Source organism: Lotus japonicus, chromosome 5 (assembly GCF_012489685.1).
Source record: "Lotus japonicus ecotype B-129 chromosome 5, LjGifu_v1.2".
Lineage (NCBI taxonomy): Eukaryota > Viridiplantae > Streptophyta > Magnoliopsida > Fabales > Fabaceae > Lotus > Lotus japonicus.
In genome coordinates, this window is record NC_080045.1 from 7,881,019 (window position 1) to 7,901,964 (window position 20,946).

The 20,946-nt window shown below is 39.6% G+C and overlaps 1 protein-coding gene across 1 annotated transcript; it reads right to left on the reverse strand.

Moving 5' to 3' along the window:
- Positions 1-18,875: 18,875 nt before the first annotated feature.
- On the reverse strand, positions 18,876-19,957 carry LOC130716662 (uncharacterized). Its single transcript, XM_057566663.1, has 2 exons — positions 19,498-19,957; positions 18,876-19,243 (listed from the first exon to the last, which is right to left on the reverse strand). The coding sequence occupies exons 1-2, from the start codon at positions 19,940-19,942 to the stop codon at positions 19,209-19,211; spliced, it is 480 nt and encodes a 159-aa protein (XP_057422646.1). The 5' UTR covers positions 19,943-19,957; the 3' UTR covers positions 18,876-19,208.
- Between the last annotated feature and the right edge of the window lie 989 nt (positions 19,958-20,946).

Genomic DNA, 20,946 nt, shown 5'->3' on the forward strand with positions numbered 1-20,946 from the left:
TCACTCTCTTAGTCTTCTCTAGGATCCGATCAACCTTGATCTCCTAAAGGTAACTAAACAAACTGTTTAAGAAAGGAAGTTTACAAAGGAATTGCTTCTGAAAAGCTAATAGTAAACACAATGAATTCAGATGAAAGAATGCTTAGAAGGTTTTGAATATAGCTTGCGCGTGTGTGATTCTTCCAACCGCATCTTTCAATCTTCAGCCTCTATTTATACTCCAAGGATTAGGGTTTGAACGCTGCATGGAAATGCTACCGTTGGAGGGCCGTTCTGGAAATTCCAGCTTCTGCTGTGGCTGAGAATGTTAGGTAGGTCGTCAGGATAGTACATTTGCTTTTGTACTTGGATAGTGACTTGACCTTTAAACCTAGTAGACTTCTGATCAGGGGAATGCTTCATGTTGGAACTTGTGAAGCCAGTTGATCAGAGTCAGAGGGAAGCACAGATCCTCTGACCGTTGTATCTTCTGATTCTGAACTCAGAGGGAAGTACATGGTCTTCAGAGTCATCTTGCTTCTGGACATCAGAGTTTCCACTTTTCAGCTTCTGGATCTTCAGAGTCTTCTACACCATCAGAACATCTGAACCTTCAGAGTTTCTTGGTTGTCAGAACGCCTGGATCTTCAGAACTTCAAGTGACTGAGTCCATATCAGAGCTTGTATGACTTCAGATCTTGTGAAGCATTTCTACTGTTCAGAGTGAACATAGATGTTGCGAAAGCGTTGCTTGGGTCACTCTTTATGCACAGTGCTTCTGATTTGTGTGAGATTGAGTTGAGGTCAGAGTCTGTAAATAGCACACTCAGAAAAACACGTTAGAGTACCATAATTGTTCATACTAAAATGTTAACTTGTAATCATCAAAACATAGAGTTGTACTACTCGATCAAAACTTGATCTTACAATCTCCCTCTTTTTGATGATGACAAAACTAAGTATTTTGATGATTAATTCTTAAACAATAAACTGAATTCACTCAGAGTTTAGAGAGTAGAATAAGACTTATCCTGATGTGAATAGTTTATTTCACTCATTCTGAATCCAAGTCACAGCTTGATTCTGAGCATAGCTCCCCCTGAATCTAAGACTTAATGAAAACGTTAGAAATGTCTAGATTCTGAGCTAATTAATATAAGAGTTCAGAGTGAAGGCGCATGACATAGATGAAATAAAATAATCAGAGCGCATAAGTATTTAGAGTAATGATAAGTGGTATCAGAGTCAAATAGAATCACTTCAGAAGAAGTGAAATGTATTCCTTGTATTTGCCCAGTGACACATCTATGGTCATAAAAGTGGAACTCTTAAATTCTCCAAAATAAAAATAAATCACACTAACACATCAAAAACTAGGTGTACTCCCCCTTTTTGTCATAAGCAAAAAGTATGAGGTGTGAAAAACTCAGCTTGAAGTACAAGGTACTCCCCCTCAGAGAAGGTCTGAGTGAAAAGATGGAGAAATAAACGATGTAAGAATGAGAGTTACGCGAATTAAAGAAGGGAGTTAATGCAAAAGAAGAACGTTTACCACCGGCCACGGGAGTAGAGAGAAGCTTCAGTTACCAAGGACTTAACCTCGAGAAACTGTAGGAGCAATAACTTCCAAGGAGAGAATGAAGCTTATATAAAGCGATTTAGAAGAAGGTAAGCTTCACAACTCGATCAATACCATAAAAAGAAATGGCTTCAGACATGGTTGCATTGGAAGAGCTCAGAAGGAAAGCCTTCGAGGAAGACATGTTCCTTAACATTCGGCACCCTGAGGGTACAAGAACGATACACGAGCTGACGAAGACACTACTTGATGAGGACCTTTGTCCAGAGCTAGAGAAGGATCTGAAAGAATTCCTTGCCTTCGTGGAGGAAATTCAGGAACTCAGCCAGCTTGAGCTGAATTTGCTGGAAGAGAAGGAAGCTGTGGAGAATAGTCTCAAGACTATTGAAGATAGTCTGGAGAGGGATGAGCTGAACATCAAACTCAAAAACATCCAGTATTCATTGGATCGTCTGGAGAAAGAGAGGGTAGAGCAGCGCCAAGAATGCAGAAGAATGAGGAAGGATCCTCCATTCTAGATTTTAGGGAAAAAGAAATGTATGATGTAAAAGCATAATTGATATGAATAAAGAAAAAGATTTTGCAAACACAAGGTCATTTATATATATGCAAAGATAAACGACAACTAACCAAGCATAGCAAATAATGCAAATTAAACAACATAAAGTAGAAATAAAATTAAATTAAGTTAAGAAGGAAAACGAAAGAAATCCTAAGATTAAGGCTTGTCAGAGCGACGCAGAAGTTCTTGAAGGATGTGATTTATGTCCATCAGCAGAGTCTCATGAGTATCAAGACGTTGTTCCATGAGATCAAGTCTGGAAGAACTTGGCTGTGTAGAACTAGAAGGAACATTCTGAGCAGATTGATGAGCTGGAGTGGAATCAGAAGCAGCAGGAGTAAAGACCACTGGTGCAAGAGCTTGGCATCTAAGAGCTTCAGCTTCAGCTTCAAGTATCTCAGCTTCTAATCTTGCATGTTCAGCTTGTGCAGCTGCTTGACGTGCAGCTTCCTCTACTTGCTCTTTCTTTCTTCTGGCCTCTTCAACAGCTTCAAGTAGCTTATTTCTTTGCTGTTGTTCATGCAGAGCCACTCTTCTTGTAAACCGCTGCCTAGCAGCCTCAATCCTCTGATCCCTTTCTGCAGTGAGGTGACTCATCATAACAGGAACCTGAGCTACTAACCAAGTACTCAGACGATTCCATTCTTCAGCAACAGAGTCAGCGTTCTCACTCAGGTCAGTGTGACCTTGCACATTGCGTAGCATCAATGAAGCTTCATGATTATAGACACTGATGCACTCAGAAAGAGAGGTTGGCCTGAGGAATGTGTAGGGAACAATAGAGAGGTTGGTTTCAGGAGAGGTTGGGTGGTTACTGTTGTTGGCCTCAGAGGCACCTTGAGGAGAGCCAATATCAAAAGTTTGGACATTTGGTTCAGAGGCTCCAAGGTTTGGTTCAGAGGTTTCAACCTGAGGATGTGGTGATCTAACCGAAGAGTGGTTAGACACAGAGTTTTCTGGTTCTGGTTGAGTAGGCTCTTGATGAACTTGGTCAGGTTGGACTTGTTGGGCTAAAGGGTCTGCTTCATGTAGGGGGTCAGCCTGGATAGGATCATCTGGGTCAACTAGACGTTCTGGTCTAGGTCCAGGGTATCTCCTAGGGCTTGGTACTATAAGGTAGTACTCTGGGATGGCAGACACTTTTTCTTTCCTGACTTCCATGAATTTACGATGTGACTCAGAGTTGTTGGAAGGGGAGGAGTCAGCAACGTTGGTAGGGAATGATACAGGAGTATAAGCAGTTGAGGAATCTGTATCAGTGGTTCTAACAACAGGACGTTCTGATGCTCTGGGGACAGAGTGATCAGACGTTCTGGGTTCATGTTCTGGTTGTTCAAGTTCTGGTTGTTCAGGAATGATGGGTTCAGAGGTTAATGGGTTGTATTGGATGGTAATGGGAGAGGTTGGTTCATCTGGACGTGGAGTCTGAAGCATATTCCACAGAGGTGCTTCTTGTTGGGAAGGTTGGAAAAAGGAAGACCTTGGGGAATTTGGTGGAGATGTGGTTTGGGCAGCTGGTTGAGACTCTGGGATAGTAGTGAGTTGGGTGGATGTGCGTTTAAGGAGAGTAGAGATGGGGAGTGCATCAATTGAATTTAAATCATCATCAGATTCAATGATAGCAGACTTACTTGATGTACGCACGGCAGACCGAGTCACTCTGGCAGAAGTCTCCATTCCGATTACTGCAGCAGCAGGTTCCACACGTGTAGGCTTCTCCACAATTCTGACTTGTTTCTTCTTCTTCTTGGGAGGAGAAGGACCATCTTCATTATCACCATCATCACCATCATCAGGCTTGATGGTTTCATCATGCTTCCTCTTAGGCTTGTCAGCCTTCTTTTTCTTCTTCAGAGGAACATCAGACTTCTCAGAAGATTCCTCCAAGACCATCTTTCTCTGAACTTTCCTCTTGGGAGGAGAGTCAAACTCTTGAGCTGGTGGCAATCGTCTGAAAAACTCGTCCACATCAATCTCATACCCTTGTTGCTTCAGATCATCAATGTAGCACAATATAGCTTCTGGGTTGTCTGCTTGGGTCCACAGAGGGAAATCATTCAGAGGCACCCTTCTTTGTCTTACTTCATCAGAAGTATCTTCATGAGCGGGGGCTATCTTCTTCTTGACCAATCCCATCTTCTTCAAAGATGTGGCTGTGAAGACATCACTAACAATTGTAGACAGATCCTCTGTGCATCCTGCCTGGATCAGATCTTCGACGAATTTACTCTCAATGAAGAGATCTGAAAGCAGTCTCTCAAAGGGAATGTACTTGATGGCAGACTTGATGGAGGCAGTGGTTCTGGACTTCCTGATGCATTCTTTCAGGTAAGAGAACAAGAAGAAGGGAAGGCAGATCTTCTTCTTATCCTGAATGAAGAATAGCATTGCCTTCTGGCAGAAGTTGATGTAATCAGGAGAGCTACCCTTTGGCCTCTGATTGATGCAGTGAAGCAGAATCTTGTGCCAGATTCTGAGCTTGGGATGAAGATCCACCACCTTGTAATCGCTCTTGCCAGGTTTGTAGGTGGTGTAAAGAGCCTTGTTGGTTTCATCCTTGGTTCTGGGTTTCAACTTCGATTCTGTCAGTTGAAATTGATACCCAGTTCCAGTGTCTGCACCCAGCAGATTCACAATGGACTTCTCAGTGATGATTATCCTCCTTCCAGCAATGTAGGAGACCACTTGTGTATCATCACAGTCCGCGTGTTTCCAGAATTCCTTGACCAATTTGTCATAAATTGGACCTCTAAGCCTGTAGAAATACTCTTCCCATCCCTGAGCTTGAACTTCAGGACGCAGGTCATACCCATTTGCAGCTATATTATCCAGGTCGAATCTCCATTCAACAAGCACTTGGAGTTCTTCCGGAGCATAAACGCAGTGAACGGCACATCCTCGTTTTGCAATTGGAATCATCTTCTCTGAAACTTGACCTTGATTGGGATTTTCAGGACCCAATTGACCCGTAGCTTGGCCAACTACCATATGGGGAAATCTAGTTTCACCTGCAGCTTCGTTTCTGGTTTGTCTCACCATCTTGAAGTCGGTTGAGGTTTTGGGTTGAAGGAGAAGGATGAATAGAGAGAGAGAGAGATCGTGGGTAGGAGGTTTTGAAAAACTGAAGAGAGATAAGGTAAAATCGTAAGTGTAGGGGAACGTGTGTGTATAGTGGGTTTTGACAAATAACCGTTGTTGATTCAAAAAGCAATTTAAAATCAACGGTTAAAAATTAAAGATAAGATAGTAACAGTAAATACACTTATCACACGCAGGAGAGAAGCACATCCACACTCATTACAACAGACTGTCAGCACGGGCACAAGGAACTATGTATCATAGACACTGACACACGTTTACTGTCTCAGCTTCAGAGTCAGCACCAATGGGTACATAAACTCTGATAGAGTACCTTCTGGACTAGACATCTTCTGATGAAGAAGCATCATAGCAGAGGTTCTGATCCATCTTCATGCTGGACAAAAGTCCATATTCAGATTTTTCAGAATGAAATTAAATCTATCCTCTGCTATAGGCTTTGTAAAGATATCTGCCCATTGATGGTCAGTATCAACAAACTTCAGTAGAAGTATGCCCTTCTGTACATAATCTCTAATAAAGTGATACTTTACCTCAATGTGCTTTGCCCTTGAATGTAAGATAGGATTCTTACTCAATGAAATTGCAGCAGTGTTATCACAATAGATTGGGATATTGCTCTCAAGGATTTGATAATCCTCCAGCTGATGTTTCATCCAGAGCATCTGAGTGCTGCATATTGCTGCTGAGATATATTCTGCCTCTGCAGTAGATAGTGCAATGGTTGATTGCCTCTTGCTTGCCCATGAGACAAGATTGCTTCCCAGAAATTGACAATTTCCAGAAGTGCTTTTTCTCTCTGTTCTATCTCCAGCATAATCAGCATCACAATAACCTGAAAGCTTATACTCTGATGTTTTCTTATACATCAAGCCAAGGTTAGTGGTACCTTTCAGATACCTTAGGATCCTCTTAACAGCAGTTAAGTGGGTTTCCCTTGGATCTGATTGGAAACGAGCACATAAATGAACACTAAACAATATATCTGGCCTAGATGCAGTTAAGTATAGAAGTGATCCTATCATACCACGATAGAGCTTCTGACAAACTTTACCACTTGCATCTTCTTTTTCCAGAATGCATGTAGGATGCATTGGAGTCTTGGCCACTGTAGAATCCAGCATATTGAACTTCTTCAGAAGTTCTTTAGTGTACTTGCTCTGATGGATATATGTTCCTTCTGGTGTTTGATCAACTTGTATTCCCAGAAAGTACTTGAGTTCTCCCATCATACTCATCTCGAATTCAGCCTGCATCATCTCAGAAAATTCTTTGCACAGAGATTGATTAGCAGAACCAAATATGATATCATCAACATAAATTTGCACAATTAAGATATCATCTTTGTAAGTTTTGCAAAATAGAGTTGTATCTACTTTACCCCTTACAAACTTATTCTCCAGAAGGAATGAGCTGAGTCTCTCATACCATGCTCTGGGAGCTTGCTTCAGACCATAGAGTGATTTCTTCAACTTGAACACATAGTCTGGATTCTTCTCATCCTCAAAACCTGGGGTTGATGAACGTAGACTTCCTCTGATATGTATCCATTTAGGAAGGCACTCTTAACATCCATCTGATGTAGAATTATGTTGTGATTCACTGAGAAAGAGATCAACAGTCTGATTGCTTCTAGTCTTGCTACTGGAGCAAATGTTTCTGTGTAGTCTATTCCTTCCTGCTGGCTGTAGCCTTGAGCAACTAGCCTTGCCTTGTTTCTGACTACATCTCCTTTCTCATTCAACTTGTTTCTGAACACCCATTTTGTTCCAATTACATGGACACTTTGAGGCTTCTTCACTAGGCTCCAAACATCATTCTTGGAAAATCGATTCAATTCTTCTTCCATGGCCAGAATTCAGTCCTTGTCCTGAAGATCTTCATCAATTGACTTGGGTTCAATTAAGGACACCAATCCTTTCAGACTAAGCAGGGTCTCTTCAGAGGGTCTGAAAGCTGATCTGGTTCTGACTGGTTCATCTTTGTTGCCCAGAATCAATTCCTTAGGATGAGCTGCAGTGATTCTGCTCTTCTTCAGAGTTTGTGAATCAGAGGGACCAGCTTCTTCTGGTTCATCTTCCTCTGGATCAGCTTCCTCTGGAGCTTTGCCTTTGTCAGAAACACTTATACTTAAATCTGCAAATTTCTCAACTAGCTTTGACTGGTCAGAGTCAAGCTTATCGTCAAATCTAACATGAATAGATTCTTCAATTGTTTTAGCATCAGTATTATAGAATCTAAAACCTTTAGATCTCTTAGAGTAACCAAGTAATAGACATTTAGAAGACTTAGCATCAAATTTATGCAATTTATCCTTAGTATTAAGAACATAACAAACACAACCAAAAGGATGAAAGTAAGAAATGTTGGGTTTTATGTTCTTTCACAATTCATAGGGAGTCTTATTCAGAATTGGTCTCACAGAGATTCTGTTCTGAATGTAACACGCTGTGTTTACTGCCTCTGCCCAAAAGTGCTTAGCCATGGCAGTTTCTTGGAGCATGGTTCTAGCCATCTCCTGAAGAGTTCTATTCTTCCTCTCAACAACACCATTTTGTTGAGGAGTTATGGGACAAGAGAAATCATGTGCAATTCCATAGGAATCAAACAGACTCTCAAACTTGTCATTCTCAAACTCTCCACCATGGTCACTTCTGACACGCACAATCCTACAAGTCTTCTCATTTTGCACTTGGGCTATGAAGGTAGAGAACACAGCATGAGACTCATCCTTGCGGGTTAGAAACTTTACCCATGTCCAGCGGCTATAGTTGTCAACAATGACCATCCCATATCTCTTGCCACCTATAGACTCAGTTTTCACTGGTCCAAATAGGTCGATCGATATGCAGAAGTTCCAACGGCCTTGAGGTTGAGACAACATTCTTTGCCTTGAAAGGGACTTTTGTGAATTTACCTTTCTGACATGCTTCACAAAGAGCGTCTAAAGCGAACTTCAGAGTGGGTAAGCCTCTGACAAGGTTTAGCTTGCTCAGTTGAGAAATCTTTCTCATACTGGCATGCCCTAACCGTCTATGCCATACCCATTGCTCTTCATTAACAGACAGAAGGCACTTCACATTCTGAGCCTCCAACTCAGATAATCTGATCTTATAAATGTTGTTCTTCCTCTTGCTGTTAAATAGAACAAAGCCATCGATCTGACTTACAGCCCGGCAGGACTTTTGATTAAAGATAACATCATAACCCTTGTCAGCTAATTGACTTATAGACAATAAGTTATGAGTTAAGCCGTCTACCAATAAAACATTGTCAATGCATGGACTACTATCTACATAAATAGTACCAGTACCAACAATTTTACCCTTTTTGTTGCCACCAAAGCCAACTTCGCCTCCAGGCTTAAGTTTTAGCTCTTGGAACATACGCCTTTCTCCCGTCATGTGACGCGAGCATCCACTGTCCAGATACCATGATTGGTGTTTCAGTGGAACTATCAAGGATATCTGCAACATAGATAATCTTATCCTTAGGTACCCATTTTCTGGGTCCTCTCTTGTTAGTTACCCCAGAGGTTCTGATCACCTTGGGTTTCTCAACATGATAATGTAAAGGAATTTTTGCATGAGATTTAGACATGGAGAAAGATCCCTTTTTAAGAGGGGGTTTGGCAGCTTCAGCAGGTAAAGGATCAGGTAAAATGGTACCAGAGGGAACAAAGCATTCATACAAAGATTTAGCTTTAGACATAGAAGGCTCATTTCTAATTGGTTTAGAATAGCCAATGCCATGCATTCCATTTCTACTTACGCCATAGATCATTGAAGCCATTAAGCTTCTATCTACGCTTTTAGCCAGGAATATTTGAAAAGATTTTTCATACTTAGATTCATGCTTACTATCAGAGGCATCGCAGGCAATAACTTCTTCTAACTTAGCAATTTGATTCTTAAGCACAGAGTTAGAATTCACTAATGCATGGTTATCATTTTTCAAATCATAAATGATTTTCTCATGTTCAGAAGGAGTCTTAGAAACAGCAGATAAGTTCTTTTTCAGCTTCTTATGCTTAGACAATAAAGAGTTATACTTATCCATGATATCAGACAAAGCATGTTTCAGTTCAGAGGTTGAGAAAGAAGCGAATACCTCATTTTCATCGTCTGAGTTAGGCTCTCCTTCTGATTCTGAGTCAGAGTCAACAACATTCTTTGACTCTGCTCCTTTGTCTTTGACAATGGCCATGAGTCCTTGAACTTCACCATCAGAGTCAACATCCTCTGACTCTGATTCATCAAAAGTCACCATCAGACTTTACTTGGTCTTGAAGTGCTTCTTTGGCCTCTTGTCCTTCTTCAATTTTGGACAATCACTTTTGTAGTGCCCTGATTCTTTGCACTCAAAGCATGTGACTTCCTTAATTGAGGACTTCTTCTGACTTGAGGATTTAGACTTTCCTTTGGTCTTTCCAGAGCCTTTGTACTTGCTCTGCCTGTGCTTCCAGATACGGTTGAGTCTTTTAGAGATCAGAGTCAGCTCATCTTCATCAGAATCTTCTGATGCTTCTTCAGATTCTTCTGCTTCAGCTTGAAGAGCTTTTGACTTCTCTGCTTTAGCCTTCTCAGATTTGGATTTTAAGGCTATTGACTTCTTCCTCAGATCTTGCATCTCTGAGCGCTTCAGCTCATGGCACTTCAGTATGCTGATGAGTTCTTCTAAACTCATACGCTCAACATCTCTCGTAAGCTCTATTGAAGTCACCAAGGGCATCCAGCTTTCAGGAAGACTTCTGATGACCCTTATGACATGATCTTTTGTTGTGTAGCTCTTGTTGAGAGGTCGTATTCCAGCTACAAGCAACTGAAATCTGGAAAACATTTCTTCAATGGACTCGTTTGGCTCCATGATGAAGGATTCATACTTTTGGATCAAAGACAATGTCTTTGATTCTTTGACTTTCTTGTTTCCTTCATGAGACATCTTCAGGGATTCAAAGATGTCTTTTGCATACTCACGATCTGTAATCTTCTGGTACTCTTCATAAGAAATAGCACTTAGAAGAATTGCTCTAGCTTTGTGATGTTGTGAGTAAAGCTTCTTTTGATCTGCAGTCATCTCTAACCTTGGGATCTTCTTGCCTTCTTCATCAGTTGGACGCTCATAGCCATCCACAATAATATCCCAGAGATCTGCATCAAAACCAAGAAAGAAACTTTCAAGCCTATCTTTCCAATATTCGAACCTTTGACCGTCGAACATGGGAGGCTTTGCATTGTAACCATCTTTTTGAGTTTCACTCGTGGTAGCCATTGCTTTTCACACCGGCCCGGATCACTGAACACTGTTAGGTGTGGTAATCAGAACTTGAGCTCTGATACCAATTGAAGGTATGAAAAACGGTAGAAGGGGGGGTTTGAATAACGTTTTCAAGATAAAACTTCCACCTTAAAGATTTTACCAAATCTTTCGAGAACTAAGTGCTTAAGATAAGAGATAGAAAAGCACACAAGGATTTTTATCCTGGTTCACTTGATAAATCCCTCAAGCTAATCCAGTCCACCCGTTAAGGTGATTTCTTTCTTCTTAGAATGAAGGCAATCCACTAATCAGGTAAAGGTTACAACTGCACTTGAAACCTACAAGTGACTAACAATTACACTGACTTAGCTCTCACTAAGATTCACTCTCTTAGTCTTCTCTAGGATCCGATCAACCTTGATCTCCTAAAGGTAACTAAACAAACTGTTTAAGAAAGGAAGTTTACAAAGGAATTGCTTCTGAAAAGCTAATAGTAAACACAATGAATTCAGATGAAAGAATGCTTAGAAGGTTTTGAATATAGCTTGCGCGTGTGTGATTCTTCCAACCGCATCTTTCAATCTTCAGCCTCTATTTATACTCCAAGGATTAGGGTTTGAACGCTGCATGGAAATGCTACCGTTGGAGGGCCGTTCTGGAAATTCCAGCTTCTGCTGTGGCTGAGAATGTTAGGTAGGTCGTCAGGATAGTACATTTGCTTTTGTACTTGGATAGTGACTTGACCTTTAAACCTAGTAGACTTCTGATCAGGGGAATGCTTCATGTTGGAACTTGTGAAGCCAGTTGATCAGAGTCAGAGGGAAGCACAGATCCTCTGACCGTTGTATCTTCTGATTCTGAACTCAGAGGGAAGTACATGGTCTTCAGAGTCATCTTGCTTCTGGACATCAGAGTTTCCACTTTTCAGCTTCTGGATCTTCAGAGTCTTCTACACCATCAGAACATCTGAACCTTCAGAGTTTCTTGGTTGTCAGAACGTCTGGATCTTCAGAACTTCAAGTGACTGAGTCCATATCAGAGCTTGTATGACTTCAGATCTTCTGAAGCATTTCTAATGTTCAGAGTGAACATAGATGTTGCGAAAGCGTTGCTTAGGTCACTCTTTATGCACAGTGCTTCTGATTTGTGTGAGATTGAATTGAGGTCAGAGCCTGTAAATAGCACACTCAGAAAAACACGTTAGATTACCATAATTGTTCATACTAAAATGTTAACTTGTAATCATCAAAACATAGAGTTGTACTACTCGATCAAAACTTGATCTTACACAATGTGATCTGCACTGAGATAATTCTGCTGTCTTCATCTAGTAATGATTGTATATGTTGTCAATTCAGGAAGTTCCTCCTGTAATTCATCGAGATATCAAATCTTCCAATATTCTTTTGGATTAGTCCATGCGAGCTGGTAAGCTCTCTCCCTCTACTAGCCTTACTAAAGAATTGGATTTGATAATATTTTATTTGGGTGATATTTCATATGGAGTGGTATCTCATTAATTACAAGGGACAAGCAAGATCTATTGGAAAGGAAGATATCAGAGCAATTACAAGGGACGCTCTTCGGTAATTGATTGCAACTTCAATGATTAGTTTCAGCGTGCTCATACTTGAAATTATACTGGAAATAACTTTTTTTAGCAGTATATAAAATTTGTTCTTCTGCCATGTATCAGTCGCTGAAGCTTCTATTAGATTTGTTGTTTCAGTATCTTCACAATATACCAGTAGAGAAACTTCTGTCATTTCTGTAGTAGTGTTTCTAATTTCTAGTTTCTAGTAAACTTAAGGTGAACCTGCCCTGCCACCCACTAATTTTGGACTTAAACTACTTATCTGTGCTCATAGTGGTACATATTAACAGAAGAACTATCCTATGTAGATAGCATAACTAATAAGTTTCTCGTTCAACACATAAAGTAATTATTTTTATAACCACTAACTTAGTGAGTTTGGTTAAAAGGAAAAATAGGGGACCATGCATATAGTCTTCAATGTTGAGATAAGTTCTTTTTTCCTCTAAACTATGCCTCTTTTTTGATATAATACTGCTTGTGTTTACAGGTTTTGGGAGGATGAGAGTATGAATGCAACAACCACCAATGCCAACCACAAATCAAGAGGAGTCTGAGACTTGGGAGAATCTTGAAGAATTATTAAAACTTTGCCACACTTTGTTTCTATGTTTAATGTAATAGATTATTTTGCAACTACTAGACTAGTTTAAGTAGTGCATGGTATATTTTTTGTGATGATTCGGTGATAAAGGTGGATATATTAAAATTGAGTGTTTTATTGTTTCCAAACATTTTGATGATTATGGTTATTAGTTATTACGGGTTTGATGTGAAATTCATATTTCTGTAAAAAAAATCCGTCGCAAAACTAATCAATTGTTATTGTTAATTTTATATCTATTTCCGTCATTGAACTCGTCACTAACTTCCTGAATTCGTCGCTAAATCCGTTGCTATATTATGGCTGAAATCGTCGCTAATTGTCGTCGCTAAATCGGTTGCTATTTTCCGTTGCTAAATCGGCTGCTAATTTTCGTCGCTAAATCGGTCGCTACAAATCAGTCGCTAATTCGGTCGCTAACAGGTTTGGCGACCGATTTAGCCCATTTAGAGACCGATTTGGTCGGTCGCTACAAGACTGTTTTCTGGTAGTGTAATAACTTATAATTAACGTAATCTATGCAAACTGATAATTAAAATAAATTTACACAAAAATGACCTATTGGGAGACAGGAAAGGCACTTTGGTGTTGGCTTTCTAGAGTACAATATAATTGTTACATTCTGTGTTTTAGTTAATTAAGCTTATTGGGTTAGCTTCTATTGCTTCCATTAGCTATGTTAATTAGGAGTTAGTGAAGATGAGTGTGGATCCTCAAATCTTTTTTGAAAGGCCAACAAATTTCGTTAATATTATATATATAGACGTAATTTTATATTTAATCTCCCACTTATATCATTTTCATGAGTATGGTCACCATATAAATTAATTGCACTTCGCATCCCTAACGAAAACCTTCGTTTGCAGAAATGATTTTCTGTGCAGATTCCATCGAAAAACTAATGGAAAAGATGACATGGAATTTTTTAATAATATTTTAATTGAAATTTTTAATTTTTTAACTGAATCAGGTTTCACTTGTTGCAATTTTTGTTTCTCTCCCTCAACCATCACTCCTCATTCTCTCGTCCGCTAGAAACTCATCTTAAAACACAGAAACTCATCTATAAACGCAAAAATTCATGAATCATCTTCCTCATCCTTCTCCCTCACCCAAACATGTTCCCGATTCAGTAACAACACCACAACATAGAAATACTTTTCATCAAACCCTAGTAATGTTGCCTATTCTTCTAGGTATAAAAAAAGTGAAAGTTACCTGACTAAAGAGATAGCAAACTCAATTTGTTTTGTAAACAAAACATTAACTTGGTTATATAATGACGAATACAACTGAGAAGACACACAAAAGTTTGTAATGTAATCACTTCCGCATCTGAGGGAGAAACCCATATCTTTCACATTCGAAGAGAATGAGACGAAGACTTAACAACGATATCCTTGTTGTTTACCTAGACGCAAGAACAGATGGTTGTAATTTAATCATTGTTTCCCCATATTCTTCTTCTTCCCTTTGCACTTCTAGTATCACCATGCTTCTGCTTAATATTTTTCTTCTTCCATAACATATATCCTTGCTTCGGTCGAATGCTTTTTAGGGTTTGTAGAGATGAACGAGAAAGAGGAACTTGACTCGAGGACAAGATGCGACGAATAAGCAAGAGAACCTCAATCTCAATGATAAGGGAAGCACATAAGGGTCCAAATATAAAACGATCGAAAACCTAGAAAACCCATAGCCATAATTGTCGTCACAATCTTTTTTGCTTGAAAACCTAGAAAACACCCCACATATCTTGCAAAAAATGGTTCATCGAAGTAGTAGGGTTCATATCAAAGTGATCAAATGTGGGTTGGGGCTCATGAAGAGGTGTTTCGATTCAAGAAGGGGTTGGGGCGCAACGATTCAGTAAGGGGGTAGTTGGGGATTCAACCAAAGAAAGAGAAGTGTCCCATTAGGTGGAGGGTATGAAGAAGAAGGGGTTGGGTAGGAATACAAATGGGTTGTGGAAGGAGAAGGATCAGGGAATGATAAAGAAGAGTTCAAAGGTAAGGGATTGAGAATGATATGTGGAAGAAGGCGATGGAAAGAGATAGAAAGACCAGAAGTTTCAATGATAACTATGATTTGAATAAGATTAAACAGAGAGTGTGGTATTCAAGTTAATGGGTTCTATAAGCTGAGTTTTTCTATTTTATAAGGAGGAGGAAGATGATTCTAGAAATTGAGTGGTGATAGGTTACGAATGAGGAGGAGAAGTGGTGGTTGAGGAAGAGGGACCAAGATTGCAATGAGCGAAACCTGATTGAATTAAAAAAAAATTCAATTAAAATATTGTAAAAATTCCACGTTAGGTTTTGCGTTAGTTTTCAGATGGAATATCGACGGAAAATAATTACTGCAAAATGAGGCTTTCATTACGGACCCGAAGTGCAAATTGATTTTTCTGGGGGATCAAAATGATGAAAATTAATGGTATAAGTGGCGGATAAATGTGCAATTAATATGTATGGAATATATCTAGTAAGAGGAATGTTTTTTATATGAGAATTAGAGGAACTATTTTTGCCGTCAGATTCAAATTAGTGGCTCAGATTAAATTTTAATTTTTAAACTTGATGTGCTTTCTTCCTTGAGAATAAACTATATAAGAAAAGTTTATTGTGGGTACAACCAATTGGAATTTTTATTTTTAATAAACATGGGTTAATTTTTTTGGATAAGCAAAATTGTATTGATAGGAAGTACAAGGGGTACATCAATCCCGAAACAAAGAAAAGAAAACAAGAAAAGAAAAAGCAGAGGCCCTACCAGGGCACTACACAGAAGAAACAAGGGAATCAAGAGTTCAACAAACAACTCAAGACCGGTAGCAGCAAAAGAAAGAAGAAAACATCCCTTAGTTGCTGCAACACTTAACTCTGGACACAAACCAAGCTTCTACTAAGGCACTAGAGCAACGTTGGGAACAAAGAGGGATGGATCTGCTAGTCATACAAAGAGCACCTGAAACCATTTGCTTTCTCCCTCAGCCAGGTCTAAGATTTAAATTGTATAAGATCTAGGGCCTTGTCGGTTACTGCTCTGCCTCATTTGAAGACGCATTCGTTGCACATAGTCCAAATCGTCCAGATCACAAAGACTCAAATTTCCCAAGCTCCCTTCTCTTGTTTCTTCGACCAACAAGAAAACACATGCTAGAGGAAGTGAGAACGTCCATCGTTGGGGATAACAGAGGGGAAGCCCATCCATTTATAGATTGTCATCCACACATTCCAAGCAAATGCACAAGAGAAGAGAAGATGGGATGAGGATTCCACAAATTGTGAGCACAAGGGGAACAACGAGTCTACAATATTTTGAATCACCCTTCTCCTCCTAACATTGGCACGCGAAGGGATTCTGTCATGGATTACCCTCCACGCCAAGGCGATTGCGTTTGAAGGTGTTGGGATGCTCCATAATGCCTCGAAGACCTTATCACCTGTTAGAAACAATGAATTGATTGAATGATTCTTCTTAGATTCAATGCTTGAAGATTACAGTTTTTATACAAGTTCCTAATCAGTGAAAGATAAAGAAAAACTAACTAACTGAACTCTAACAAACTCTAACTAACTGTAACTAACTGCTAACAAACTAACAAACTCTAACTGACTTGACTTGTGAGTCAAGTTTCTAATTTAAATTACAATAATTCCAATACCCTCCCTCAAATTGAGGCATATATGTCTCTAAGACTCAGTTTGGAAACAAGATGATTGAACTGCGTTGGATGAAGAAGTGCTTTAGTATGCAGATCTGCAAGTTGGGCAGTAGTTGGAATTGGCATGAGTTTGATGATCCCTTGTTGAATTTTCTCCCTAACCAAGTGGCAATCAATTTCTATATGCTTAGTCCGCTCATGAAATGTGGGGTTCTGAGCTATATGAATGGCCGACAAGTTATCACAGTAAAGAGCTACAGGAGACAACATAGGATGATGTAAATCTTTCATCAGATAAAGTAGCCACTGTATTTCACAGGTTGTGGATGCTATTGCTCGATATTCAGCTTCAGATGAGGATCTGGAAATAGTACTTTGCTTCTTGGATTTCCAGCTAATTAAGGAAGTACCATAAAAGATGTTGAAACCTGTGATTGACCTTCGAGTATCAACACATGATGCCCAATCAGAATCACAAAACGCTGTAAGTGTATGTGCTGAAGTCGAAGAAAAGAATAAGCCCTGACCAGGATGTTGTTTGATATAGCGAAGAACTCTAAGTGCAGCATCATGATGCTCTGTCATAGGATTAGATAAGAACTGACTAAGAGTGCTCACAGCAAAACACAGATCAGGTCTTGTGTTTGTGAGATAGAGTAGCCGACCAATCAACCTTCGATAAGCAAGAATGTCTGAACAAGGTTGGCCCGAGCTAGCTGAAAACTTGGTTCCTGGTGTCATTGGAGTAGCAACTGGTTGACTTGCTAACAGGCCTGCATCATCAATCAGCTCTAGGGCATATTTCCTTTGTGACAAGACTAAACCTTCCTTGGATCTTGCTACTTCAATACCAAGGAAAAACTTGAGAGCTCCAAGGTCTTTGATCTTGAATTGTTGATCCAAAATATGTTTGACATGTTGTATTTCTTCAAGATCATCTCCAGTCAATACTATATCATCAACATAGACAAGCAAGATGGTAAGGTGGTTGGCTGTGTGCTTAACAAACAAGGAATAATCTGACTTGGATCGTGTGTAACCAAGTGAGATCAAAGAGGATGTAAGCTTGGAATTCCACTGTCTGCTAGCCTACTTTAGCCCATATAGAGACTTGACCAACTTACAAACTTGACCAGAATGACTTGGCTTATATCCTGGTGGAAGAGACATGTAGACCTCTTCATCTAAATGTCCATGCAGAAATGCATTATTAACATCCAGCTGTTGCAAGTGCCAGTTATGTGATGCTGCCATAGCAAGAACTAATCTCACTGTGGTCATCTTAACCAGTGGTGAAAAAGTCTCAAAATAATCAAGACCATGCTGTTGAGTGTAACCCTTGGCTACTAACCGAGCTTTGTACCTTTCAATGCTCCCATCTGCATGTCTCTTGATCTTAAAAACCCATTTGCAACCAATAGGTGTTTCCCAGGTGGTAAATCAGTTAGAACCCAAGTCTGAGTATTTTCTAGAGCAGTAATTTCAAGGTCCATGGCATTTCTCCAACATTCATGCTTCACTGCTTGATTATATGTATGAGGTTCAACTTCCTGAGAAACAGCTAAAGCAAACCTTCTATGTGATGGTGAGAGTGTGTGATAGGATATGTAATCTGAAATAGGATAAGAGACACCTGAAGAGGAAGAGGCCTGAGAAGAAGTATGAGCTATGTTACAATGATAATCTTGGAGATAAGAAGGTTTTTGTGTTTGTCTAGTGGAATGTCTCAAGGCTGGTGGCTGTGGTAACAAGGGTGATGAAAAGGGTGAAGAAATGATGGTAGTATCTGGCTCGAGTTGAGCTGGCTGTGGGGGAGTGAAATCATCTGAGGAAGAACTAAGATCAGTAGGGAGTGAGGGAACAGGGAACAAAGAAGATAGTGATACTGTGTCAGTTGCTTGAAAAGGAAAAACATTTTCATAAAAAATGACATTTCTTGAAAGAAAAACTTCTCTAGTGTTCAAATCAAACAAAAGATATCCCTTGACCCCTTCTTTCTGTCCTAGAACAATGCATTTCCTAGCTCTTGGTTGAAACTTTGTTCTATGTGCAGTAAGGGAAGTAGCATAACATAAAGAACCAAAAACCCGTAAGTGTTCAATGTCTGGTTTCAGGTTATGCAAAATGATGAAAGGAGATGAGTAAGATAAAACCTTGCTTGGTAAAAGATTCATTAAGTATACTGCATGAATCACAGCAAAAGACCAAAATTCAAGGGTCAAGTTAGATTGCAGCATAAGAGCCCTAGCAATATTCAGGATGTGCTGATGTTTTCTCTCCACAACACCATTTTGTTGTGGAGTTTCAACACAAGATAATTGGTGTTGAATTCCATGCTGTGAATAAAAATCAGTCATGGCAAATTCAACCCCATTATCTGATCTCACTATTTTAACAAGAGATCCATACTGTCTCTGTGCATAAAGGATAAAAGTTTGTAATGCAGCCCGAGCCTCTGATTTTGCTTTCATTAATTTTATCCAAGTAAACCTAGACTTATCATCTACAATTGTGAGGAGATATTTGGCTCCTGTAATAGATGCAACACTGTATGGTCCCCAAATATCTACATGCAACAATTCCAAAACAGTTCCAGAAATAGTATGGCTCAAAGAAAAAGATAATCTTTTTTGTTTAGCAAAATGACAAGTATCACAATTCTTACATGGAGAAGTAGTAATAGCAGGGTACATTTGTTGCAAAGAAATATAACAAGGCTGAGATGGATGTCCTAACCTATGATGCCATATATTTGGCAACTTATTAGAAGAAGAAACAGTACTCATGTTTACAGAATGGAAAGTATGAAGTGGTTTGAAACTAGTAATAGGTGGAAGCTCCATGATGTATAGCCCATCCTTGATCTCAGCTCTCCCAATCATCTTCAAAGTGGTCTTGTCCTGAATCAAACACAAGGAATCAGTGAAAATCAATCTATGATTTAGTACTTTGGTAAGCTTGTGTATAGAAACAAGATTGACAGAAAATTCAGGTACATAGAGAACATTATGTAAAGTCAGGGTAGGTGAAAGAAATACTGTCCCTAAATGGTTTGCAATAGCATGAGCTCCATTAGGCAAAGATACAGGTACAGGTTTGATTGAGTAGTAAGAAGAAAAGAAAGATAAGGAAGAAGCAATGTGATCAGTGGCACCTGAATCCATGATCCATTGAGAATTGACCATATCTATGTTATTAGCAATAACATTGTGACTACTGACAAGGTTGGAAGCAGCAATAGGCTTAAGGTTGGGGGCTTGTGAAACTGCAGTGGGCTTAGATTGAGGAAGTAATGCCAGTAAACCTTGAAGTTGTTCTCTTGTCAGCTCAAGACTTGAAGAAGGAGGTTCATCTTGATCTGAAGAAGAATGTGAATCACCTCCTGAAGTTGTAATGTAAGCCTTCTTTGGCTTATAACCATTTGGAAAGTTGGAAGGATAGCCATGCTTAAGGAAGCATGTTTCAACAGTGTGATTCTGCCTTCCACAGTGTGTGCACAACCTCTGCACATTGGATTTACTTGAAGAATACTGAGAATTCGACCTTCCCCTGTTGGAATTAGAATATGTGCCTTGTGTATTCCCAGTATGAACTGCCATAGCTGCTGGCTCAGGAAGTACTCCAATGCCTAAGTGTCTTTCTTGTTGTATTATCATAGAGAAAATCTTAGACAAAGTTGGCAAAGGTTCCATCAACAAAATCTGAGATCTAGCAACAGCAAAATTATCATTCAAACCTCTAAGGAAACACAGCACACAATCATTTTCCCTATATTGCTTGAAGATTTTCACAGCCTCACAACAGCACGCATGAGGGGAAACACATACAGGAATTGGCCGATAATTGCATAGTTCATCCCACAGAATCTTCATCTTGGTGTAGTAAGCAGTAATAGACAAATCACCTTGATTTAGAGAATACAATTCATGATGCAGGTGAGAAATTCTTACCGAATCTCCCTGCGAGAAACGATCTTTCAGATCTTGCCAAGCTCCAGAAGCTGTGTCAATCCAGATGATGCTAGTTGCTATCTCTGGAGAAACCGAATGATTAATCCACGAAAGCACAAGATTATTGCAGCGCTTCCAAGCTGAAAGCATAGGATCATCATCGGAGAGCTTTGCAATCGAACCATCAGCGAAACCAAACTTATTCTTCATCTGCAATGACATCGCCATTGCACGAGCCCAGCCATGGTAATTGCTCCCATCAAGAACTGGAGAAACGAGAACAAGTGAGGGATTCTCGTTTGGATGAATGTAGTAATCGTGAGTCGAGTCTGTCAAATTTGCTCGAGTAATCGGAGCCATTGTTGAAGGTAGAATAAGCTTCAAAGCTTTATGCAGAAGAATCAGTGAAGAGAAGTGAAGAAACGGCAAAGAGAATGCCGAGAAAGTGCTCGAGAAAATCTCTGAGAAAGTAGAAGAAGCTTGAGAAAATCTCTGAGAAAGTAGAAACAATAGCTAAGAGAATGCCAAGAAAGTGTTCGAGAAAATGTCTGAGAAGAAAAGAAAAAAAAAAAAAAGATAGGTAACCGTCACCAAGAAAATTCCAACAGAAAAGGAATTTTCCCGAGAAAATCAGAGACGAAGAGAGAAAGCGG

Excerpts from the sequence above, each read along its gene's own strand:
- LOC130716662 (XM_057566663.1), bottom strand. The coding sequence starts at position 19,942 with ATGGCAGTTCATACTGGGAATACACAAGGCACATATTCTAATTCCAAC. Across the intron at positions 19,244-19,497 it reads TCAATGGATCATGGATTCAG|GACAAGACCACTTTGAAGAT; the intron begins GTGCCACTGATC and ends TGTTTGATTCAG.